General features: G+C 38.9%; 1 protein-coding gene across 5 annotated transcripts in view; it reads left to right on the top strand.

The window, feature by feature from the left end:
* The window catches only part of GREB1 (growth regulating estrogen receptor binding 1), a 98,617-nt gene that overhangs the window by 69,479 nt on the left and 3,004 nt on the right, over positions 1-26,134 (top strand). For 3 of the 5 annotated variants that reach the window (XM_034432112.3, XM_034432115.3, XM_034432113.3), the window contains 21 exons: positions 1,651-1,779; positions 2,626-2,760; positions 2,925-3,122; positions 3,204-3,384; positions 4,385-4,577; positions 6,202-6,338; positions 7,198-7,537; positions 8,339-8,454; positions 9,827-10,029; positions 11,688-11,777; positions 13,613-14,166; positions 15,032-15,134; positions 15,589-15,747; positions 16,481-16,623; positions 17,390-17,551; positions 19,025-19,229; positions 20,126-20,300; positions 20,390-20,608; positions 21,457-21,592; positions 23,566-23,766; positions 25,304-25,442. In XM_034432112.3, coding sequence (XP_034288003.2) covers positions 1,651-1,779; positions 2,626-2,760; positions 2,925-3,122; positions 3,204-3,384; positions 4,385-4,577; positions 6,202-6,338; positions 7,198-7,537; positions 8,339-8,454; positions 9,827-10,029; positions 11,688-11,777; positions 13,613-14,166; positions 15,032-15,134; positions 15,589-15,747; positions 16,481-16,623; positions 17,390-17,551; positions 19,025-19,229; positions 20,126-20,300; positions 20,390-20,608; positions 21,457-21,592; positions 23,566-23,766; positions 25,304-25,442 — 3,918 coding nt within the window. The remainder of the gene's footprint in view (positions 1-1,650; positions 1,780-2,625; positions 2,761-2,924; positions 3,123-3,203; positions 3,385-4,384; positions 4,578-6,201; positions 6,339-7,197; positions 7,538-8,338; positions 8,455-9,826; positions 10,030-11,687; positions 11,778-13,612; positions 14,167-15,031; positions 15,135-15,588; positions 15,748-16,480; positions 16,624-17,389; positions 17,552-19,024; positions 19,230-20,125; positions 20,301-20,389; positions 20,609-21,456; positions 21,593-23,565; positions 23,767-25,303; positions 25,443-26,134) is intronic. The other 2 variants (XM_034432114.3, XM_087882374.1) reach the window with 1 other exon arrangement.

The raw sequence follows: 26,134 nt of genomic DNA, 5'->3' as shown, positions 1-26,134 counted from the left end.
GTTCTCCTATAGCTGCATCTGGAGGCTCTTGCTACTTTCCACAAATGATGTTGTACAGCGTTGTGGTTCAAGCTGTGTCTCTTATCATTAGATGCATATGCAGTGTCACAATATACACAGAAAATGGACAGGGCTTGCATCAGAGTTCCCCCTATCTTAGCTTATCCCCCCCACCCCTTTTTATGAGAGGGTATTGGTGCTTAGATGATTTACTGCTTGGTGATTTGAATATGTTTGGCTTTCATGACATTATTTTTAGTATTTTATAGATTTTTTAAAAACATGATTTTTCCAAAGAACACTGTAAATATAATAAATGTGTAAATGAATCATTCTTGCCAGATGCTGCATACTAATATTGCTCCATCTAGTTGCATTTATTTATTTATTAAATAAATATGCCACCCATCTCACCGTCAAGCGACTCTGGGTGGCTTAAAACCTCATGAAAAGGTTCAAACATTAAAACATTAAATATTAAATACAGAAATTAAATAAGTTAAAACCAGAATATTCTGGGGTGGAGGTTTTTAATTATATGGTTAGGTGATTATTATATAATTAGGGCAAAAGCAAGTTATTTAAACCAGTGGTGAAATCCAATTTTTTTTACTACCAGTTCTGTGGTGGGCATGGTGAGGCTTGGTGGGCATGGCTTGATGGGCGTGGCAGGGGAAGGATACTGCAAAATCTTCATTCCCACCCCACTCCAGGGGAAGGATATTGCAAAATCTCCATTCCCACCCCACTCTGGGGCCAGCCAGAGGTGGTATTTGCTGGTTCTCCGAACTATTCAAAATTTCTGCGACCGGTTCTCCAGAACCTGTCAGAACCTGCTGGATTTCACCCTTGATTTAAACTTAACAATAAATTGTTAAGGACTAAATAAATGGCATTTTTTTAATATTCACCAAACAAATTAGATCCTAGGCTCATTTTTAGAAGCATAAAAATTGGTTCAGGAACGGAGCAAACTGAGTAACACCATGAAGTAAAATATTTTTGTAAATGTACTGTTCCAAAATTAAACTGCAGATCTAAAGATTCTTTTTTGCTTTGAATATTCTTGGGCCTTGACTAGCATAAATACTGCTGAGTCAAAAGTTATTGAGAAAAAGAGCTAGATTATTATCTGCAATATAATCTGCCTTTCTTTCTTGGAACTTTCATATTTCTGGTTTCCATTCCGATATCAACCATATCCAATCTATCTATCATCTGCATTTTTTCAAATTTCATTAGTTTTTTTATTCCCCAAACTAGTATCCCTCCACTGCTTTTGATGACAATTTTGATTCTTACATATGATAATATGGAGCTTATTCTCAGATCTAGAGCAGGTGTGAAATCCAGCAGGTTCTGACAGGTTCTGGAGAACCGGTAGCGGAAATTTTGAGCAGTTCGGAGAACCGGCAACCACTTCTGGCTGTCCCCAGAGTGGGGTGGGAATGGGGATTTTGCAATATCCTTCCCATGCCATGCCCACCAAGCCACGCCCACAGAACCGGTAGTAAAAAAAATTTGGATTTCACCACTGATCTGGAGGTTTTCTGATTGCAGAAGGATATTTCACGCTCTTGGATCTGAGAAAAATAATCCTGACTTTGATTTAATGGAATTGTGATTCAGAGATTTCTCTTCATCTTTTAGGGAAATATCAAGCAAGAATACTCTCTGAAAGCATGCTCACTCCAGCAGAATATCAGAAAGAAGTTAGCTATGAGCTAGTTACTGGGAAAGGAGAAGTTCTTGGAGCATTTTTCAGTTCTCTCTGCCCAGGTAGGCCATAGGACCTTTACAGTGTGTTTGGAGGTGGGTTTTTTTTTTTCATGGTAAAAAGCAAGTGTGTTAAGAAAGAACAAAAGTAGATCTGGGGCACTAATTGGCTGGCATTTTTTCACGTTTCCCATTAGCTGGTTGCAGGGGACACTGGCCAAGACAAAGTATAGCACTGGATTGTGGCACATACAAGTTTAAACTTGCCAAGAATTGCAAGTTTAAGGCCAGCAGTGGGAAATGGCCTATGCAGATTCATCTTCAGTTCTTTGGTGGAGGTTCCCCCCCCCCCAGTTCACATTAATATTCTGCTTACTGTCAGATAATATTCGACAGTAAATAGTAGTATTTCGATAGTAAAATCTGAAAGCACTTTATTTTTAATTGCCATTTACAGGGCATTAGATTAAATGCCAAATAGCCCTTTATATTAAATGCCAAGTTGTCTGTCAGATGAAATGTCTGTCTTAAATGGGTGTATTTTCTTTTAAAATTCCTCCCTCCCTCCCTCCCTCCCTCCCTCCCTCCCTTCCTTCCTTCCTTCCTTCCCTCCCTCCCTCCCTCCCTCCCTCCCTTCCTACAATTGTTGGAACCAATTTGAAAGCATAAAATTAAAAATAAAATGATTTTCTTCATACAACATCCTAAGATAAATACTGGTATCTGAATTTCAAATATTATACCCAGAAGCACCATTTTGTAATTGTAAACTATAGCATCTTTCTTCCTCAAGAGTTGGAATATTCCTGAATATCCCACAGCTTTAATGCAACTTTACTATTCCCAAAGCTCTATTACGGATCCTCATAGCTTTAACACAAAAGAGTAAGATCATTTTTATTTTGTTAGATGGTGACCTCGATGTTTTGTTGGATAAATATTATCAAGAAAATAGAACCCACATATCATCATCTCTTTCTGCTTCTGCAAATAAACCGGCAACCCTGGATGTAACAGGAGCAGCTGTGTGTACAAGTATGTGTGGTGTGTATGTGACAAACAGAGATATCTTTTTCATATATTTGTATCCTTTCTGCTCTTTTTCCCTAGAGTCTTGTCATTGAATGTTCTCCTCACAATTTTTGGAATCTAAGTAAATAAAGAATTACGTTTTTTTTCTCACCATCTTTCTGCTTTTTTCTCACTAGGTTATAACCTTGAGAGGCATCAGATCCGCCCTTTCCAGCTCACTGTGGCCCAGAAATTGCTCTCTCATGTTTGCTCCATTGCAGATTCCAGCACCCAAAACCTTGACCTGGGTTCCTTTGAGAAAATAGATTTCCTGATATGTGTGCCTCCTTCAGAAGTGACATATCAGCAAACCCTCTTCCACCTCTGGCATTCAGGTGCTGATTGGTGTCAATAGATAGAAAAGAACCGCAACGCAAATTCATTTCAGTTAGCTGACACCCAGTATCTTTCTTTAGGTGTTTTATTGGAGCTTGGCTTGGAGAAGGAACATCTGACAAAAGAGCGGGTGGAACAATATGTTGTAAAGCTTGATGCCGATGCCCAGTTAAAGTTTAAAGCTTTTTTGCAGAACTCTATGCAGAATCCGCACACTCTGTTTGTACTCATCCATGACCATGCTCACCGGGACCTTGTAAGGTAAGAAAACTTGCACTTCTTAGTGAACGACAGTGCTGTTGTGGCTGAGCAGTAGAGAACTGCTATGCTATGCAAGCTTCTTAAATATATCAATAAACACTCCTTCTGCACTGTTTGTATTAGCTCAGCTAGAAGCAGCTGGGTAGAAGCATATGGGTAAATAATATTTTAAAAAATAAGGAGGTAGCCAAGCCTTCCTACCTGCATAATGGCCTTAAGAGAGGCAGCAGGTTTAAGAATCAATTGCTAGAGAATAGAGCTATCATCTCTTGTACAATTTGATAGCTTTTTGGATGCAGTTGGCATTCGACTACAGGTAATCCTCAACTCATATTCATTTGGTGATCGTTTAAAGTTACAAAGGCCCTGAAAAAAGTGACTTACAATCAGTCCTCGCCAGTGATGGGTTTCAATTTTTTTTACTCCTAGTTCTGTGGGTGTGGCTTGCTGGGCGTGGCATGGCATGGCTTGCTGGGAATGGCTTGGTGGGCATGGCAGGGGAAGGATATGGCAAAATTTCCATTCCGTCCCCACTCCAGGGGAAGGTTACTGCAAAATCCCCATTTCCTCCTGATCAGCTGGGACTTGGGAGGCACAGAATAGATGGGGGTGGGGCCAGTCAGAGGTGGTATTTACCGGTTCTCTGAACTACTCAAAATTTCCGCTACCGGTTCTCTGATGAACCTGATGAAACTCACCTCTGGTCCTCGCACTTACAACCATCACAGCGTTCCCATGGTCACTTGATCAAAATTCAGGCACTTGGCAATCTGTATGTATTTTCAACAGTTGCAGCATCCTGGGATCATGTGATCACTATTTACAATCTCATAAATAGATATATCTCATATATAAATATGTCATATATATCATATTTAAATGTGTAAATAACAGATGGACATGCATCTATTTTACTCCCTGTTCATACAGTGTTTATATTTACTTTGTACTTAACACATAGAATGTCAACCCTTGACTGCACACATTCTCTCTTTTACAGTGCAGTTCATAACCTGTACCCTCACTCAGATCCAGCTGTGGGACTCGTGGACAGACTGCTGAATTGTAGAGAGGTGAAGGAAGCTCCCAACATCGTCACTCTTCATGTGACTTCCTTTCCTTATGCATTGCAGACCCAATACACCCGCATTAGTCCTTATAATGAAATTCACTGGCCTTCGCTATACAACAATGTAAGAAAATAACTTTTAGGATCAACATAAGCTTCTTTTTTTTTTTTTACATTTAGTATGTATGACATGACAATGATCGCATGACAGTTTAACAAAACGTATTTTCTTCTTGGTTCATCCATTCTTAGATTCTCCTATCCGATTTTGCTTACTTGTTTGCATGCGGGGTACGCAATACGGCTGTGCTAGAATAAATCTGCTCAAAGTGGGTGGATGTGAGCAAACCCCAACTGTTGAGGCAAAAGGTTCTGCTTCAAAAAATTTTCCAGGTTGTCACTGCACATTGCACATGTATGCAAGCTTCCGTTTGCCAGTAGTCACAGTGACAAGGTTGTCTATGCATACATATCCATATGCAAACCATTCGGGAAAGCTCTTGAAGGGACCACATTGAGCCTTCCAGAGGCTGTGGCTGCTTTAAGACCTTGAGGAGGCATTCTTTATTTGTAACAACATGATTTGCCAATTTCTGTTTCATATACTTGTGCAGAAACCTAACAAACAACCATATTTTCAGGCAAAAATCCACACCTTACCATTCCGTTGTTTATTGGTGCCTTTATTTCAGGAGAAGTGAAATGGATGGGGTAAAGACATAGTCTATGCATTTGATAAAATTCAATTAATTTATTTCATTGAACACCAGTAATACGGCACTACTAATACATACTAATGCAATTTTCCATTTATTACGTTAGCATTTACAATTCAGTTGCAACTTTGGGAAAACCTAAAGAAGATGAGCCCCACATGGTTTCAGGGTACATGGAAGCGGTACACATTTACTTGAGAGATCCTTTGATCTCGATTCTTTTTCTCTTGACTTTTCTTCCTACCAAAGAAGTAAATAGTGAAGGTCAAACTTAAAAAGTTTTTGAAAGCTATCTAAGAATACTAGATTGTGCAAAGTCTTCTGAAGATATACTTTGCACCAGATGGAAAAAGTGGAAAGCAGAGTTGTTGTAGAGTCTGTATATATGCAGACAGTGGTGGGATCCTTCCGGTTTAACAACGTGTTCGGTGATTGCGCGCTTCGCTGCATGTGTATGCGCAGTTCAACAAAAAAATCACCTTCTGCGTTAGTGCTAGGGAATTAAAACAACTGAAACATGGCAATCCCTCTGCCGCGCTAATCAGCTGCAAACATAAAAGCAAGTAAAGCATGAGGGCGGGTGGGCAGGCCCAGCTGACCATCAGAGCGAACCGGTTCGCTTCCAGCTGATCGTCGAAGCTACTGGTTCGCCCAAACTGGTCTGAACCGGTAGAATCCCACCCATGTATGCAGAGATGGCAATTTTGAAGCAGCTGGGTGAGCTTAGAAAAAGAAGTGGGTGCTTTAACTTTGAAAAGAGCTACTCTATGCACCTTCCTGTGATTTTCAAAAAACCTCTTTCAAGAGACTGTACAGCCCTAATGACCTCCATCTGTTGACAGGAAGAACAAAGTGTCCCCATTTGAACTGGGGGGGGAGGGGCGACACTTGTGTTTCTGCATGCACAAATACATTTGTGTTCATGTGGTCATTTGTTTCTAAAGCTATTGAACAATTAACTGAATACTTGAATAGTTATGATAGTAATGATCATAAATGACTCAATACTGTAATCCAACTCATTTATTCTAGGGCATGGACTTATATCATGAAAACAAGAAGTACTATGGATTGCATGAATTCATTGAGTCCACCCTTTCTGGACACAGTCTTCCACTGCTTCGTTATGACAGCTCTTTTGAAGCAATGGTCATGGCTTTGGGGAAAAGGTAGAGTGAATGCAGTTGAATAATGTTTAGCATTGAGCAGAATTTGGAACTGCAGTGTTCCTGCAAACTGAAGATTGGGTTTTTATTATTGGCTTTTTTTTTTTTTTTAAAGAATAATATTCTTTTAGACTTACATATTTCCATATACCTGAAGCCCTCCTCAAATACACAAAAACTGTTATTTTCTCTCTGGATCATGATGATAACTGCAGAAAAATTCCATCCTCCATTGGAGTCAGATCTTTGTTTCCCACGGAAGTTGACAGAATTCAGCAACATCCATAGATGGTGGGAGAAGTAATTTGACTTTTGAGGAAGGAGTGGTACCTGAAGATTTTGTGTGTGTTTTTTAAAAAAGAAATCTATGTAAAGAAAGATTTCCATAATTTGGCTAAAAACATAGATGAACCCTGAATTATATGTTTTGTAGTGTGTGTGTGTGTGTGTGTGTGTGTGTTGATATACATTTGAAATGGCATTCTGTAAACACAGAATGCCATTTCAAATGCCTGTTATTCCTGGCCATTCTGAGCAATTTTGAATATCTGTATATATTGACAATTCTTATTCTCTCCCTCTCCCTCTCTCTCTCTCTCTCTCTCACACACACACACACACTAATCAATCATGTTTCACATGTTTTACTGTATTTTTTGTTGGACTTAAGAGAGCCAGTTTGCTGTAGTATTAAGGACCTGAGGAGACCTAGTTCTCTCTTAGCCAGCTGGGTGACTGGTATAGTCATTTGTTTCTCTAGACTGGGAATTGAAAAATATCTTGGAAGAAGGCATTGGCAAACCCAGGATTTAGGTATCTAAAGTATCCTCATAAGATCATCTTGCTTTTTGTGTCCTTTCAGGTTTCCTCGGCTGCATAGTGCAGTGATAAGGACATTTGTTCTTGTCCAGCACTACTCCGCAGCCATGATGGCAGTCTGCGGCTTATCTCAGATGAAAAATTACACCACTGTGGAAACTTTAGAGATCACACAGAACCTCATCAACTCTTCCCAGCAGTGTCCCAGTGGACATGGGCTGATGGTAGTCTTAAGGATCCCTTGCATGCCGTTGGCTACGGTGGCTTATGAACGCCTCAACCACGTGAGGGAAAGGCTTGCTTTGGAAGGCCGTTTTGAAATCATCCTGGGGAATCCCAACTCCGGAATCAATGTAGGGAAGCACTTTGTGGAACAACTCAAGGTACTTTGTGATGAAATCTCGGCTGCCGTAGCCTGGGCGGCTGACATCTGGTTAATGCAGTCTGTAGGAACAAAGAATATTTACAGGATCCAATCTGGGTCTGTCAAATGGGGCAAAACCAGTGGTGAAATCCAAAAATTTTCCCTACCAGTTCTGTAGGTGTGGCTTGGTGGGCGTGGCTTGGTGGCGGTATCATGTGACTGGGTGGGTGTGGCCAACTTTTTTTTTTTTTTACTTTTTAAAGATTTTTTTTACTACTTATTCGCCCGAACTGGTAGTAAAAAAATGCTTTAAAAAAGGAAGAAAAAGTTTCCAACTATCGCGCAACACAGGTGATTGTCACACCTGATCATCGGAACCTATTTTTTTTTACTTTTTTAAAGCATTTTTTACTACCGGTCCGGGAGAACCAGCCTGAACTGGTAGCATTTCACCCCTGGGCAAAACTCACTTGACAAATTTCTCACTTAGCAACATAAATTTAGGGCTCAGTGGAGGACTACCTGTATGTTTGTGGCCTTGTTATAGATGTACGTGTGTGCATGTACACAATCACTGCGTAAAGTATGCTAACATTTATTTATTTACTTATTTACTTACTTATATCCCACCTTTTTTATTTTTATACTTATACCCAACTTAAGGCAGCAAATATAACTCCTCCTCCTCCTATTTTCCCCACAACAATAACAGTATGAGATAGGTTGGGCTGAGAGGGAGTGACTGGCCCAACACTTAACTCCCCCCCCTCCTTGATTGGCTGGATATATTCTAATTAATTGCCTTAAATATGACTGACAGAACTGGCAGAAAATTGAAGATGCTGATTGGAAACCCCAGACATATTTGGAACTGGAGGGTCTACCTTGCATTTTGATTTTCAGTGGAATGGATCCTCAAGGAGAATCCCTGCCAAGGTAATGAGTGTTATTAAAAACAACCATCCCCCCACCCCCAAAAACAACCCAACCATAAAATAAAGCCTAGAAGCTTGTATTTACAATCTTTTCTCATTTTTGCAATAGTAATATGAAAATTACTGCATCTTACAGTCCCTTTTCAACAATTTGTGTGCTTGTATTCTAAGGGCTGGGTATAAATTTTAGAACGTCACTAAACCATTGCAATGTTTTATATTTAATTCTTGGGAAGTCAAGACCCAAAACCTTACTTGCTTTGTCAGTTGTGTTCACCATGCTCACTGGCACAAAATAGCTCACTGTACCCATAGGAGCAGAAGCAGTGGTGAAATCCAAATTTTTTTACTACCGGTTCTGTGGGCATGGCTTGGTGGGCATGGTATGGTGTGGCTTGGTGGGCGTGGCTTGGTGGGCATGGCAGGGGAAGGATACTGCAAAATCTCCATTCCCTCCCCACTCGTGGGGGAAGGATATTGCAAAATCTCCATTTCCACCCCACTCTGAGGCCAGCCAGAGGTGGTATTTGCCAGTTCTCCAAACTGCTCAAAATTTCTGCTACCGGTTCTCCAGAACCTGTCAGAACCTGCTGGATTTCACCCCTGAGCAGAAGGACTGAAGCACAGTGCCTCTGTTCAGTCAAATAATTCAACAAAATATCGTACTTGATGGCATCAAAAATCACCAGGAGCCCTCTGAAGGATCATTGGAAGGAAGGATGTACCTCAACCCTTGGCAAACGTTAAATAGCTAGAAAATAGGGATCTGAACTAGGTTGGTGCTTTGGATCTGATGTATGTGTGCTTGCTCTATGCAGTCTCTAACGGGTGCAGCAAGTAGCCTCATGCTGAATCTGAACCATCTTTCCTGTTTTGGGCCAAATATTTGCACATCCCTATTAGGAAAAAATATGTTGGGAACAGTACCTTTCTTTCTGGAACCTGATATTATCTAGAAACAAATATGAGAATTTCCTATTATTATCTACCAGCAAAAGAGTTGCACTAAAGATTGGGTCAGGAATACCTACCGGTTTGATAACTTTCACATTTGAGATCGGTCTTGATAATATATCTCAGGCTGAATGTTGGCACAAATTAAGCCCCACTTGTATGCCAAATATCAAGGAAAAGCAATGCATAACTAACTTTTCACAACCTTAGCAACTTTGAGATGTGTGGACTTTAAGTCCCAGAATTGCAACACCCACAAAGTAGTTGAAATGCAGTTATTTGAAATGCAATTCTCCATTAATGTATGTTGTAGGCCAAAAATAGAAAGGGTAGGAGTAGGGTGGTGAATGGAATTTTTTTTTACTTAATATTACTGGCATCTTTAATTTGTTCATTTGTTTCCTATCTCCCTATCCAAGATCCTTGAGATACTGTGATCTACGGTTGATAAACTCCTCATGCCTGGTGAGAACAGCTTTGGAACAAGAGCTTGGCTTGGCAGCCTATTTTGTCAATTCTGAAAGTACAGTAGAGAAAGGAGGAACCACAAATGATGTCTTGGAGAGTGACCCAGAAAAACTGAGCAGTACTGATAATGAGGATGAAGAAATAGTAACAGAAGGTAAAGGAACATCCTTTGGACCACAGCATTAAACCAGCTTTCCCCACCCATGGCCTTCCAATGTATTGAATACAATCCATTTTAATTGGTAATCCTGCTTCCTGTAGGATTAATCCTATCTTGAGTAGGATCAAGAGCAGACAAGGGCAGAAGTTCCTTCAAATCAGTGTAATATTGATAAATTTCGGTCATTGTTTTCTTTTAAACATTTTTTATAGTTGAATATACTCCTGAATTTGGGAGGAAGAATGGGACCTAAATAAATACATGTTTCCAACACCTCCCCTTGCCACAAATCTGGTCTCCTCACCCAGATTTCCCCTTTATGACATATTAAATGCACATACCTTCTTCTCCTCTTCCCCCCTTTTCTTTGGTCAGGAAGCATTACAATCTGTGATGGGCACTGTTCCAAATTAAAGCAATGGAACCGTTCTGCTTCATATTAGAACTTCATGGTGTCATGGGATGGAGTGTGTGAAGAAGTCGGTAACCCAAAGAGAAAGACAAGCAGGTCCTTTTTGGGGGAAGGAATCAATTCAGGAATACAGGGGTTGAGGTTCATTATTTATTTATTAAATTTATATGCTGCCAACATCTCACTAACAAGTGACTCTGGGAGGCTTGCAAACATATAACCAGAGGTACAAATATTAGAAGATGAAATATTAAATAAATGGGGAAAAAAAACACGTTTCTCAGTTTACTTTATTGATTAGCCCTTGGGCCATATCAAAGTGCAGAGTTCCAGACACAAATTACTACTAAAATCTGATAAAAACAATTTAAAATAAAATTGGAATAAAATACAAGCAAAAACAAGTAAAAAACCAGAATATTATGGGGTGGAGGTGTTGGATCTTCTTCCACTAGCCCAGTGATGGAATTCAAATTTTTTCACTACCGGTTCTGTGGGCGTGGCTTGGTTGGCGTGGTGTGGTGTGGCTTGGTGGGCATGGCAGGGGAAGGATACTGCAAAATCCCCATTTCCTCCCCACTCTTGGGCCAGCCAGAGGAGGTATTTGCCGGTTCTCCAAACTACTCAAAATTTCCGCTACCAGTTCTCCAGAACCTGTCACAACCTGCTGAATAGCACTCCTGCACTAGTCCCTTCCAATATAGAACACCCCCACTGGGGCCTCTGGCCCATTGGTTTTGAAGCTGTTATGGAAGGACAAAAGGGTGTGTGTGCAGATTTCAAGGGGCACAATGTTCCAGAGGGTGGGAGCTATGGCACAAAAGGCCTTTCTCCAGGAACCCACCAACTAGAATTCCTCGACTAACGGAGTATGCACAATGTCCCTTTTGCTGGTATGGGTGGGGCAAGCCAATCCCATTGGGGTGAGACAGTTTCTCAGGTAATATTTGCTTTATCCTATGAATTTTGTGTTTGTGTATATGTACAGTATATGTATAAATGTATATAAGTGTATACATACATATGTATATATGGAAATAAATGGTTTATGGCTTATCCCCTTGATCAGAACGACAAAAATATAATACCTATCATTTTATTATGTATTTTTGTACGAATTGCTGAGAGGAACACTGATATCAATGTAAGAGTCTATTTCTTCACCTCCTCTGTATTTTAAGTTAGATCATATGATGCCTATAAAAATATTAAATAAGATTTCCCTTCAATTATGGAGCAGGCTCAGCTTCCGAAAGAAGAAGCCCTGTGAATAGGGAGAGATCTGGCTCTCGTGATTCTGCCGATTCTTCTGTCTCTTCAAAAGCATCAAGTAAGACTTCCCAGTTCAGCGTTTCTTTGTTTTCTTTGAATGTTGGAATGTTATTTTATTTATCCTTTATATCTCCCTTGTCTTCCATAGCAGTGTTCCTCAGCCTCAGCAACTTTATGATGAGTAGACTTCAAATCCCAGAATTCCCCAGCCAACTGTGGGGAATTTCCTGTGGGACTTCCAGATTCAGACAGGTACTAGCCAATCAACCATGGTAGCAGACAGCAGTGGTGATAGATGTAGTGGTGCCAAGTGACAGCAACATTAGGAAGAAGGATGTGGGGAACTGGAAGAGTATTGAGAGGAATGAGGAGCTGAAGAATTCTGGGAAATGAAGTCTACATATCTCAAAAGTTCTTGGGTTGTCAAACATTGCTCTAGCATTTTAGCCCATGGTTTAATCCATGCTGCTGTTGTTCTTAGGAAAAAAAGAACAAAAAGTCCATGTAAACTTTTAAAACCTATCTTTATAGAATTAGGTATGGTTTTACAATTTCTGATAGGAAAATACTTTCAACCAGTGCTGTTAAGAGTTTCTATAATTCAGTTTGTTGGAATTAATCATTTGTAATGTAGAAAGATATTTGGGCATGGAGATCTAAGCATGAACCTAGGCAAAAATCTTATGCTGAATTAGATTATCTTTTTATCCCAGACTTCCCTTCTTTACCTACTACCAGTCAGTTATTGTTAGAAAATATTACATGCTGTTAGAAGCGAGAAAATGTAATAACTTAAATTACCATAAACCATATAAATTTTTAACATCTTATTACATAGCAGCATTTCAATCTACTACAGTATATAAATAGAATTCTTGTCTGATAATTATATATCATGAAGGAATTTAAATTTTGACTTATTTTTAAATGTGTTGCAGTAGTATTCATTGCCATAATAAGTATAATCACCTTTTGTAGAATTAAAATGAACAACACAGAGACAAACACCTATTCATCATTTGGAAAGTGGAAAGGAATACAAATTCGGTCAGAATACTTCCTCAATTTCCCAGCCCATGCACTCATGGGGAAAATAAACATTTGTATCACATTTCACAAGTGATGGCACACAGATTAATTATCCTAATATACAAATACTCTTTCTTATAAGAAAGATCTGGAGGTGACTCTTAATCTTTGTTCCTCAAGGACTTCAGAAGGAGTTTAAACTAAACCATGACCCTTTTATGTATATAGTAGAACCTCTGGTCATGACCATAATTTTTCTATAACTTTGGTCGCAAACCAATTTGGTCGTGACCCGAACCTAATTTTGGAAATTTGGCACTTACCAAAAAAAAAAAAAAAAAAAGGCACAGAAGGGGAAATTGGCTGTGAAAAAAAAAATGTGAATTTTTTGGTCAGAACCCGATTTGGTCGTGGTCAGAAGCATTCGTGACCAGAGATTCTACTGTATATATATTTCATGGTGAGAGTTTGTGTATTGTAGAACTAGATTTGCATATTGAATTTGTGCTGAGGCAACTCCTTTTTTCTGCTTACATGAAAAACTGTTATTCATCACTGCACATTCAGTCAAGATTTTAGGATGCTTTTGGCAATATGATAAACTGAAATTTAGACATATTTCAATCAAATGATCCATTTAAATTCCAGCTCATCTCTCACCAAGACATCACGATTCCACCCCCATTTAACAGTGCCAATGTCAAGGTCTCGGCCTTGCTTGTCTATTTCTACCTAATTTATTGTACCCCAGGAATGATTTATGGTGATGTTCTTATATGTGTGTGGGGAAGGGAGTAATATGAGAGTATGGAGCTGCCACTAACCATCACTGTTTCATTACTAAACTATAGATTTTATTCACAGGCGTGCCGTTTTGCAGTGACGCATCTACAGGGGAGGTAGGAAAAAAGTCACCTCAGCAGATGTTAAACATCAGTAATGAAGAGAGTGTGAACAGCACTGAAAAGCCAAGACCCAAAGTGGAGAAAGAGCCTAAACAGACCATGAAAGCTGCTCAGGCTTCCATCTCTTCGTCGTCACCCTCTCCTTTCTCATCTTCCTTGGCTTCTTCTCTCCCCACCCATAGTTCCTTGCCTCTGCAGGGCTCTCAGTGTTCCATGACCAAAACATCCCAGCAACCTCCCATCGTTTACCTTCCCAAACTGATGTATGATATTGTGACCTCTGCAGACAGCACAGGTCTTCCCAAATCCTCCTCCCTCCTGCCTTACCATTCAGTAATGTGGGCAAGCTCTTTTCGCCCTCTCATGAATAAAATGATGACCTCCACAGAGCAGTCCCTCTATTATCGCCAGTGGACAATTCCCAAGCCAATCCACATGGACTACAACAATAGAAATGAAGGGAGGATGGACACTTTTCATCCGAGGAGACTGTTACTGAATGGGCCACCCCAGGTATGTAACAGGACCGAAGTAATTACTTCTAATATCTTCTATTGATCATTTCCATCACCTTCTCATTTTAAGAAAACAATTGCCTTGTAGGACAAAACTACCAAATAGTTCTTGACTTAGTACAGTACTGGTTGTTTAATGACCTTCTGAATGATGATTATGACTTCAAAAAAGTTACTTTATGATCTGTCCTCAAAATTATGCACCATCCCCATGGTCAAGTGATTGCATTTCAGTTGCTGGCTCTCACTGATGACAAATTGCTGCATTTCATGGTTATGTGACTGTGTTTTGAGATGGTTTTCATCATTTTCCAGCAAAACATACCCACTGGATAAGATGGATTCGGACTTACAATCCTGTGATTCATGTAATGAGCACTCTGACCTACTTAATGATTGTCATAAAATCGAGTTCAGTGATATGATGACTTATGAGCAAAATTTTGGGCTCAATTGTGGTCATAACCCTATAATATGATTAGCATCATTAGTCACAAATTTAACATATAGCTCCAACTTCAACTCAAAGGCTCTCAAGATGGCCTTAAAATGCACTCCAATCTCTGCAGTCCTTTGAAATAATTTTTCTCCTTCAGCCCCTGGACATGTAAATAATTGAAATAATTCTCCTTCAACCCTGCCTTAGATATTTGCAGGTTAATATTCTGAGTGCAGTAATATGCGAGCTATGAAAAACAGAAACTAAGTATATGCTTCTTCTCATGTTTCCAAATTATAACTCTCAATTAGAGAGGTTTCAGATTCACTTCAGATTAAGTGGCAGTCATCATTTTTATTGGTGGATTATAAAATACACTATTTGAATCAAACATTGTTTACTATTCTGATATATGTGTTTCCAGATAGGAAAGACTGGTGCTTATCTGCAGTTTCTTAGCATTTTATCTCGAATGTTGATTCGGCTGACAGAAGTGGATGTTTATGATGAAGAGGAGATCAATGTTGGTATGTCTCCCATATTTATTCTTTGGGAAACAATATTTAATATTATTTGATTTTCTTTTTCTCATATTCTTAAGCCTTATGTTCTTTTTTTTCAGTATTTTACAAACCCCTCTTTTTATTTTTTCTAAGTTTTTCAAATTTACCATATTTTGTTTTTCCATCTTTAATAACTATTGGTTTCCCTTTGCCTTCTTTTCTGATTAAATGGTAGAGTTGGAAATAGCTCAATAAAATATTACCTGTGGGAATATTCTTTTGCTTGGAGTTGTTCATGCAAAAAGGGGGGTTGGTCCCATTCTTCCTTCTACATTGAATAATTCATCATAAATGCCCACATTCATTAAACGTGAAAAAGAGGTACATTAGTTGCATAGCATGAATTTCTTCTGAAATCTAGCTTACCACCTGTCTGTGTTTATATTTTTGGATTTCCTTTTCGTTGATAATACCACAGATCTGAAAGAAAATTCAGAACAATATTATCATCAGCCAGGAGACCTGTGGCCTGATTTAGAAACATTTAAACAGATGCCTTTTGATTATACAATCCACGATCCAAAATATGAAGATGCAAGTCTCATTTGTTCAACAGTGCAGAAGACAAAGAGTGACGGTCAGAATACCTGTTTCCTTTATTTGAACAACTTATTTTGTTACAATTTTTATAGAATAAAGAATTGCAGGAGAAATTGTTGCTCAGAACCTTGTTTTAGATTCCAGTCTTGGGAAGAAATTTGGGTATATACAAATACAGTTATTTGTATTCTGGATTAAATCATGGTTAGCTTTATTGACATAATTCATCTCTTGATAGTTCCTTTCCCAATCTGACTTTGAGCATTGTACTCAATTGTACTTTGAGCATTGTAATAGATGCTGTGTGTGAAAGACTGGGACCAAGAAAGAAGAAAAATAGCCTGAAATTTTTGTTCATAGTTACTACTGAACTACTAAACCATCCATAATTACTTGCAACTAGCAAGTATTAGCTGAACCTGACACCCATCTAAATAAAACTGCATTATTTTAGCTCAGTCTTGGCAAATGTATCCAGTATTTGGACATGTTGAAATAATATTTTGAACACCCCTGAAAAATACCAGGTTGGATAACTATTCAGAACTATATTCTAAAAAGGGCTTAGTAATAGCATTAACAGAAGGCAATATTTTGACAGAATCCCTCTACTCCCATAAGGAAAATCCTTGTTTTGGTTGTAAGCTAGTATATTTTTCAGGGGCTAATGATGTACTCATGTAATGATGTAAAGATGTACTCATCTACCCATCTACTTGGTAGATGTGGACACGTCTTTTAGCTGATACAGTCAAAATGCATTTGTGCAGATAGATCAATAAAGAGAAAACCAGAGGATCTCTACATGCGCCGTCAGACAACTCGGATGAGATTATCCAAATATGCTGCTTACAACACTTACCATCATTGTGAACAGTGTCATCAATATATGGGTTTTAATCCCAGGTATCAGGTAAGATTTATAGAATCTGTAATAGAAAATTCATTACATTTCAAGGACAGCAGAAATGATTGAAGTATTTATCAGATTAAAAAACTGGGAAAGGACAAAGCATGGTCCTATGCAACATTATATTGAATAGGCTGGTCCATGTCCTTTTTTTAGGATACAATATTATATCCACTTTGCCAAAAATGTAGGCGTCAGCCTCACTAAACCAAATTACTTAGCAGTAATATGGAAATTGAAGTTTTTTTCAACTTTACAATGTAAGTCTAGAGTGAAACATCAGATTTCCTGCTGGTATCATCTTAAATTACTAATTCAGTTCAGCCCTCCCTAACTTTTTAAAATACTGTATCTACCAACTTGGTCCTGCCATCAACTGGACTCATGAAACAGAAAGTATTTCTAAATAAATCCCTATATATATATACCGGTAGCTAGTTTTTTTTAAAGAGCTCATTGCTCAACTCATTGCATAAATTTTAAAATGCAGCAGATTTAATGTATCTACTATGACACTAGCTGAAGTTTGTCGATACTCCATTTTATATCTTAAATATCACCACTTTAATTAAGCGTATCTTGTCTGTATCTATTAAAGATTGTGGGGGTTGGAACATAAAAATCTATTAATTAATGCAACCTGTTTACTGTATTAAGATGTGGTTTGCTTTTTTGCCACCGTTTTAATAGTGAACAGTGTGTATCAATGTCAGAGCTGTGAAAAAGAGCAAATGTGATACATTACATTTGTATCCTTTTCTTTTCACAGCTTTATGAATCCACCTTGCATGCTTTTGCCTTTTCCTATTCAATGCTTGGAGAAGAAATTCAGCTACACTTCATTATCCCTAAATCGAAGGAGCACCATTTTGTCTTTAGCCATCCAGGAAGGCAGCTGGAAAGTATGAGATTGCCTCTTGTCACAGATCAGGTAGATAAAGAGCAATTTGCAAAACTCTTGTTCTAGAGGATTAGGATTTCAACCATTGGACTCTGCTTCCAGGTGATAGTATAGATGGATTGATTGATTTCCATATTACAGAAGATAGCCCCCAAGCTATCCAGTAAGGAAACAGAGTTAAACAGAGATTTAAAATGGCATTTCCACATTTTTCACCATGTTTGGAAAGACATACACTCTGGGTTTCTCTTAAATAGTGCAAGAACCCTACATTGCATCCATTAAAATGTCTTTGAAGCTCACTTTTCATTTCAAATAATTCTTACAGCAAATTCTCTTTTATCAAACAGAATGAATTTATATACTTTGACAGAGAAATCAGATCTGATTTTGTTTAGGTTAAACATAGAAACACACAGCTGACCTACGTTTTACCAAGATGCACTCTTGGTTTATTGAACTCAGTACTGTTGATTGCCTGTGGCTCTCCAAGGTTTTAGGCAGATTTTTTCTGCTTTTCCTGTATCTGGAGAGCCTATGCCCTCAACCTGAAAAGCATGTGCTCTGTCGCTGAGTCCTTTCCCACCCTTAAATTTACCATTATACACTTTTATAGTCGAACTATAAAACAGTGTGTGTGTGTGTGTGTGTGTGTGTCTGTCTGTCTGTCTGTCTGTCTATATTTGTGTATGTATGTATGTGTGTGCATGTGTATATGTGTGTGTATGTATATATATATTCATATATGTGTCTCTCTGTGTGTGTATACAGTATGTATACACACACATTTGTCAAATACAGGCCAATTATAGAAGGAGCTCAATTCTATTCAGCAATGGAAAGGTCTTTCGGAAACATTATTATTAATTAAAATTATTGTTGCTCTTAGAACAACTTGCAGAGTTTACTGTTATTGCCAGAAAGCTAGGGGACAGCTTCTATCTGTGTCTGTAGTTAATTGGCTAAGATATGAATGTGAAGATAATTGTGTGGTTATTCATTGTTTTAATGCCGAATTAACAAAGATGCTTGTATGTTCACTTATGGGTTCCCATCCCCATATCTTGTATGTTTGTCTTATATCTTGTATGTTTGTTTTATAGTGACTAGTAGCAAATACAATTCAGTAGGTAGTTTTAATTATCTTCTTTTGTTTCAGTTCTCATTCTCACAAAGGAGAATTAGTTGCAATTACCACTTTTTAACTGAATAATTAATTGAACCAGGCTTTTTCTCCCTTACCTAAAACATTTCTAATGGTTTCACTGTAAACTTTAGACATCGTAGACATTTAGCTTGATAGAGATTGGTGGAAGTATGGGGCCCTGTCTCTTTCTTCCTTTACAGTTTCACATGGTTCTTTGTCTTCGAGTAGAATAGCAGTGGTACTTTTTCCTTTTCCTCCTCTTCTTTCTAGTCATCTTCCTGTGCTATTTATAGGCTTTTGTAAATATTATGTTTGATTATATTGTATTATATCATACAAATTCCTAATTTTTACAGAGCCAGGACTACATAAAGAGCCCTACTTTTACTCCTACGACAGGACGCCATGAACATGGACTTTTTAATCTTTATCATGCAATGGATGGAGCCAACCATTTGCATGTTTTGGTTGTCAAAGAGTATGAAATGGCAATATATAAAAAATATTGGCCCAATCACATCATGCTTGTTCTGCCAAGTATTTTCAATAGTGCAGGAGTGGGTAGGTACATATTTTATTAGTTATTTGTGTGACTAAAACAAGGCTACCAACTTTAGTTGGCAACACTGATAGAATAATTAAAGCAGGAAGGGCAACTCTGGGGAATATGTAATCTTGCTTAAGCCTCATTTTTATGGCCTCCAAAAACATCCCACGATTGTGCTGCTGATTTGTATAAAGCAGCCAAATAATTCACTCTTTCCAGTGATGTAATTTCAGCTTATTCTCCACTGCAGCCCTAGGTCACTGCCATCAATAAATCAATAAGATACAGTTCTTGCCTACAAAAGGATTGAACTGCTCCTTGTATAAACAGTTGATTAATTGGTGAGGATCAACCTTAATCTGATTATGTACCATCAAGTCAGTGTTGACTCTTAATGACTTCATGAATAATTTTCTCCAAGATGATCTATCTTCAACCTTACCTATTAGGTCATCACCTATAGTGATGCCTGGTGCCATTACCATTGTAAATGAGTCCATCCATTTTGCTGCTTTCAATCTACTGTAAAGCGTCTTCCATTCCATTCAGTATAGAATGACCAATAACAAATGAAGCCAAACAGTTTTTATTTGTAGGCTTGGTGGCCATGATATTATAACAGGCTGAATGAAAAAGATGTTATAAAAATGTATTTGAAAATTATGATTGTGAATGATTTTATGACTTCAATTCAATGCACAACACACAAAAGATTATTTTGATTTTGTTATTGTACAAATGAAGTCATGTATAGTAGATCTCATTGATGTATCTGTTACAATTCACAACCATCTAAATATTTTGAGCAGCCCAAGAAAATTTTGATTGTATAGCTAAAGGCATTGAGCTAAAATGAAACTTCCACTTTCCCTTATTGGCAGCTCACTCTGCTTCTCTGGCTTGGTTGTAGGAGCTGCTCACTTCCTAATAAAAGAACTGTCTTACCATAATTTGGAGCTGGAACGAAATCGGCAGGAAGAGCTTGGCATTAAGCCTCAAGATGTTTGGCCTTTCATTGTCATCTCTGATGATTCCTGTGTGATGTGGAATGCTGTTGAAATTGATTGTTCTGGTGACAGAAAAAGGTAAATGGCTATTTTCTGTGGTGATGAAAACTTTTTTTATTTTTAAAAAAACCTAATTTGATTTGAAATTATTTCCTGATCTCTTGCAGTGAATATACCTGGAGAGAAAAGAATATTTCCCTAAAGCAAATTCTTCAGCACATTGAATCAACTCCCAATGTCACCCACTATGCCTTGGTTAGCATGAGGAAATGGTCCAGTAAAACTAGGAGTGGAGATATCAAGGAGCCATTCTCATGTTGCCATGTGCATGACTTCATCATGCTGAATGTGGACCTGACCCAGAATGTCCAGTATAACCAGAACAGGTGAGCCAAGTCTGATTAAGGGAGCCAGCTCTTCCTAACCAGGTGCCGTATAGATTTATTGAGATTACAGTTTCTAGCATTTGCAGCCAGCATAACTGATGAACCCAATGGTTGGGTAACTTTAAGGGCAGCTTTAATACATCCAGAGCAGTGGTGGGTTGCCCCCGGTTCTGTCTGGTTCTTGAGAACCAGTAGTAAAACCCTAACCCTAACCCACCCGCCCTGACGTCATATTTGGTGATCCGCGCGTGCGCAGAAGCTTCTGTGCATGCGCACACGTGCTCCTGTTGCAAACTGGTAGTAAAGGTAGTAAAGGTAAGTAGAACCCACCCCTGATCCAGAGGACAACAGCTTGGAAGAAACCAAGTTATATTGTGATAGCTCATTCCATTATGCTTACTGATTCAAAAGGATGTTGAATATTTTTCATTTTATGATTCTTCTTTATTTTAGGGTCAAATCTTACAACGTACTAAGGACATATTTGTATCTGCAAATATGCATTTTTAAAAAAGAAATAAAAATAAGTCAAGAAAAACGTGGAATTAGCACATTATTTTCCTGCTAAAAATAGCTCCAATGAAATGGTAGTTCGGATCTGTAAGAAACACTATGAACCATTTAATATCATGAAAAAAATTTTTTTAGACTTATCCCTATGATGTCAGACCATCAGTTCCCTTGGACAAATATCAATGTCATGCCTTTTTAAACAGGTCCTGTTACCGTCGGTGCCAATCTTGGCCCATACAGTACAGTATTTCTATTGTATTCATAAGGACTTTCTATCAAAATTACAGGAATCCACACTGTTCTTTAAAAGTCAAATCTTCTGTTCTTCCCAACAGATTTGTTTGTGATGATGTGGATTTCAATCTACGCGTCCACAGTGCAGGCTTGAGAATCTGCCGATTCAATCGATTTAGTGTCATGAAGAAACAAATAGCAGTAGGAGGGCAAAGGTCCTTTCATATCAAATCAAAGGTGAGACTTCAGGAACAGAGTACCTACTAACTCCCAAGTTACACATAGATACTAGATTCTGAGGTTAAGCAAATGGGGTGATCTAAACTGAGTTCCAATTTTAGGATCAGGTCTTGCCTCCAAATCTACAACATGATCCAGGTGAACAGCTGTTTGGTGAAGGGAGTTTCCTGTCAGCTCTTGCTCAAAGAGCAGGTGGCAGCTGTAGCTAGGCTAGCCTTTGCACAACTGCAGCTTGTCTACCAGTTCCACCTATTCCTGGTTTGGGAGGCTTTGGCTATGGACATTTATGGTTTAGCTGCCTTCTAATGGGACTATTGCAACCCTCTATCGTGGGGTATCAAACTCACATCACCATGGCGGCATCACGTGACATATTTCCCCCCCTTCATTAAATCGGGCGTGGGCATGGCCAGCGCATGACGCATTTGGCCTGTGGGCTGGGAGTTTGACAACTCTGCTCTATTGTACAGCCATGTGAAATTTGGTTCTGAATGCAGCAGTGTGGGTAGTTATAGGTCCGTGATGGCGAACCTATGGCAAACGTGTCACAGGTAGCATGCGGAGCCATATCTCTGGGCACACGAACGTTGCCCTAGCTCAGCTCCAGCACACTGGCCAGCTGATTTTCGGGCCTTTTGGGCCCACCGGAAGTTGGGAAATGGACTGTTTCCGGCCTCTGGAGGGCCTCCGGGCGGGGGGGGGAAGGGCAAAAACGGCCTTCCCCATCCCACCAGAGGCCCTCTGGAGACTGGAAACGGCCCGCTTCCCAACTTCTGATGGGCCTGGAAGGCCTGTTTTTCACTCTCCCCAGGCTCCAGAGGCTTTCTAGGAGCCTGGGGAGAGGGAAAAACAGGCCTACGGGGCCCTCTGTGCCATCACATGCTAAAAACAGGGGGAACATGGGAGGGGTTGCATACGCATACGCACTGGGGGAGGCGGGCGCACTGAATTCTGCTCCCAATAGATTTCCAGGAGAGATTCAAGGTGCTGATTACCACTTTTAAAGCCCTCCACGGCAAAAGACTGGGAACTTGCAGAACTGCCTTATTTCAAGAACATCTGCCCACCTCACACACTCTCACAATGCTTAGGTTCCCTCTTTTGAAATTTGCCATCTCATGCAACCTAGAAGTATGTGTCTTTTTGGTTGCTGTCCCTCTGCTCTGATCTCATCTCCCCCCCTCCCCCGCTCCCAGATCTACACCAAACTTCAACTCTATTTGTCTTTAGAAAAACTGTTAAGACTTGTCTTTTTGGGGGGGGATTCAGTTAAATTCAGTCCCTTTTGGTTATCTAATTATCCTGTTTGGCCATCATTTTATATTTTGGATACATTTTTTTAATATTACAAGGATTTTTTAAATTTGTTATTTGTTTTTTTGTGCACAGCACCCAAAGCCACATTGATTGAGCTGGGGAGTCCGATAAATCAATTAAAGGGTACCCGTGCTTTGGAACACCATATCTTCAAGATTAGGTTGGCCCCAATCCTGCAGAGCTTTTGTAAAACACTGAAGGTCTCTTTAGAGGTTTTCGTTATTATTTTGGTTTGGGTTATCCTTGGTGACCATTGTAGGTTTTATTTCTTTGTTAATATTATTTTTTATTGTTCTAACTGGATGTGTAAGTCACATTCGCGAGATAAGTGGCCAATAAATAAATAAATAAATCGTTAAAAAGATTTTTTTTTTCTTTTGGAAGCAAGTGATCAAAAGGCCCAATCACAATCATGTCCATATGTCAAAGTGATATCTAAGCTCTCAACACGCTTCTGAAATATATGTGTTTGTGTGTCTTCATATTTGTATCTATGTGCGTGTTTAAATACATACTTTCAAATAAGTGAGACATCTGAAAATTTTTCTCCCTCAGTTATGTGATTTTGTTCAGCTACATGTATTTTTTAACCTTATTCCAAAAAGTCACTGCTTAAAAAGAAATCACTATCACCGTCATTGTTTTCTTTTCAGGTGTCAGATAATTTAATGAGTATTGGTCCAGCTCAATATATATGTGCCCCTGACAGCAAGCATACATTCTTGGCAGCTCCTGCTCAGTTATTGCTTGAAAAATATCTCCAGTATCACAGCCATCGCTTCTTCCCTCTTTCACTGAAGAATTATAACCAGCCAGTGCTATCTGTGGATTGTTACCTTAATTTAGGACCACAGGTAATCAACTTCTGTATTAATTAAAATACTGTATATAAATATAAAAATAAAATATATGCATGTACTGGAGAAAGCAATTATGTTTGGAAGAGTTAGAAGTAAAAGGAAACCAGGCTGTCAAAGAACACAGTGGCTGGATACCATCAAAGCTGACACCTGCCAGAGCATAGAAAAACTCAAAGAAGTAGTGCAAGATTGAAAGATGTGGAGAGATCTGGCCCATAAAATCACCAGGAATCAGACATGACTGAATGGAAACATCATCATCATCATCACCACCACATGTGCACATGCCCTTCAAATGTAGCTGAACCTCAACTCCCAGCATTCATTATTGCTCATCCTGCTTCTAGGATTGTTATTTAACAGTACCTGGAGGCAGGGGTGAAATGCTACCGGTTCAGGCCATTTTTGGGGGGATTTTTTTTTTTTACTTTTAAAGCATTTTTTTATTACCTGTTCCAGAGAAACTTCTTATTATCTGAGGCTATCACTCTCTGAATTTATTTATTTATCAAATGTATATTCTGCCATAGTCACAAAAGTATCTTGGCAGCTCACAAAGATAAGCAAATATTGTAACAAGACAAGAACACCTTATAAATACAATTTCTCCCTCCCCACTTCCTTCAATACATTCTATGGGCCCCCAAAACCTTCTACAAATGTCCTGTTTTCAACATGTTCCAGAAGATAGATAATATTGGAGACAAACAAATCTTCAAGAGGAGGCCATTCCAAAAGGTTGGTCCAAATGCTCCTGGGTTTTGGACTTCTTCACCTCTCAGAAATGGAGAGGAACCAATTGTTTTTCCTGACATGATTGAAATGGTTGGGCTTTGCCCCTTTTTTTCAGAAAAAGCAAGTGTGCCATGCCAAGATGAATAGCTGAGTGGCGGTACCAGTGCAGCTACCTGCTGTGGTGGATTTTTCCAGCTTTGTCAGAATGAGACAGCAACTGAATGTCTCTACAAGTGTTATCGAGTAACTTAACTATGGGTGCACTGGGACAGATTCCTTGCCAGAGACAAATGTTTGCTGCAGAGGAAACAATAAAATAAGAGAAAGGAAGTGGCAAAAAGGAAAAGGAGATGCTATTGTTTCAGTTACACATGATTAGGGATGAGGCCAAGCTCCTAGGAGAGCCAGCATCTGCAGTTTAGTTAATGTGTTATTAAATGAGAGACGATTTATATAACCTCTCTTTAAAGGCCATTCAGTGATGAAATGACTACATAAATGTAAGAAAAAATAACTTATCACTAACTGTAGCATGCCAAATTATTTATAAAATAAAAAGATATGTACTAGCTGTAAGAGAACTCTGCTGAGAACAAGCATTTGGTACACATTTGGTACATCTGGAAAAATATATTTATTCATTTTATCTGCTATAAATGGATTCCATGATACCCAGCACAATCTGAATCTGATGTCAATGTTTCTGTGGCCATAACTGTTCAATAATGCTACTAACCTGAATTGTCTCTGGATGGAGAGTAAACCATTTTTGCCGTTTTGTTCCTCTTGCAAACAGATTGCAGTTTGTTATGTTAGTTCCCGGCCTCATTCTCTGAATGTCAGCTGCTCTGAGATGATATTCAGTGGACTCTTGCTGTATCTCTGTGATTCCTTTGTTGTAGCCAGCTTCTTGAAGAAATTCCACTTTTTGAAAGGTAAGAGGTTGCTGCTGACACATAGAGTGACTTGACATCTTTGAAGCAGGCAGGCAGGACAAAAGCATCTGAGTCTCTGATACTTGAACTTTCCTACTTGAAAAACTACTCAGGGGAAAAAAAAAAGAACCTTCCAGGAAAAAACATCTATTCAGTGCAGAAACAGATTAGCTGCCTGGGAATAAGGAACCTGATCTGCTTCTAAAATAGCATTTTGATGAATCTAATTGCCAAGAAGGAAGCTAAATGTTTTATAAGGAATAATGTCATATACCCTAATTGTTCTGATGGATCCTTCCTTCCTTCCTTCCTTCCTTCCTTCCTTCCTTCCTTCCTTCCTTCCTTCCTTCCTTCCTTCCTTCCTTCCTTCCTTCCCTCCTTCCCTCCCTCCCTCCCTCCCTCCCTCCCTAAGGTTTACCCTATTACTCCATGGATAACTTTAAAAGATCCATTGTTTGCTACCACCCAAAAAAATCTTTCTTGTATTGGAAATTGTTTTGGTTTTCTCCTCTTTTCTTTGTTTCAATAAGAAGCCGAATAAATATTTAATAATAATTTAAAATTGGTTGGAACCAGATTCCTTTATTATTACCACATATCTATGATTGTCAATCCCTGCTTCCTTGGTGCCAAATATGTGACCTTTTCCTGACAAGCAGAGGTTATTTTAGAGCTAAGACTATGACTTTTCC

This window comes from Pantherophis guttatus, chromosome 1, assembly GCF_059756535.1.
Source record: "Pantherophis guttatus breed Tessera chromosome 1, ASM5975653v1, whole genome shotgun sequence".
Lineage (NCBI taxonomy): Eukaryota > Metazoa > Chordata > Lepidosauria > Squamata > Colubridae > Pantherophis > Pantherophis guttatus.
Note: the sequence above shows the minus strand (reverse complement) of the source record. Positions and strands in the feature narration are given on the sequence as shown.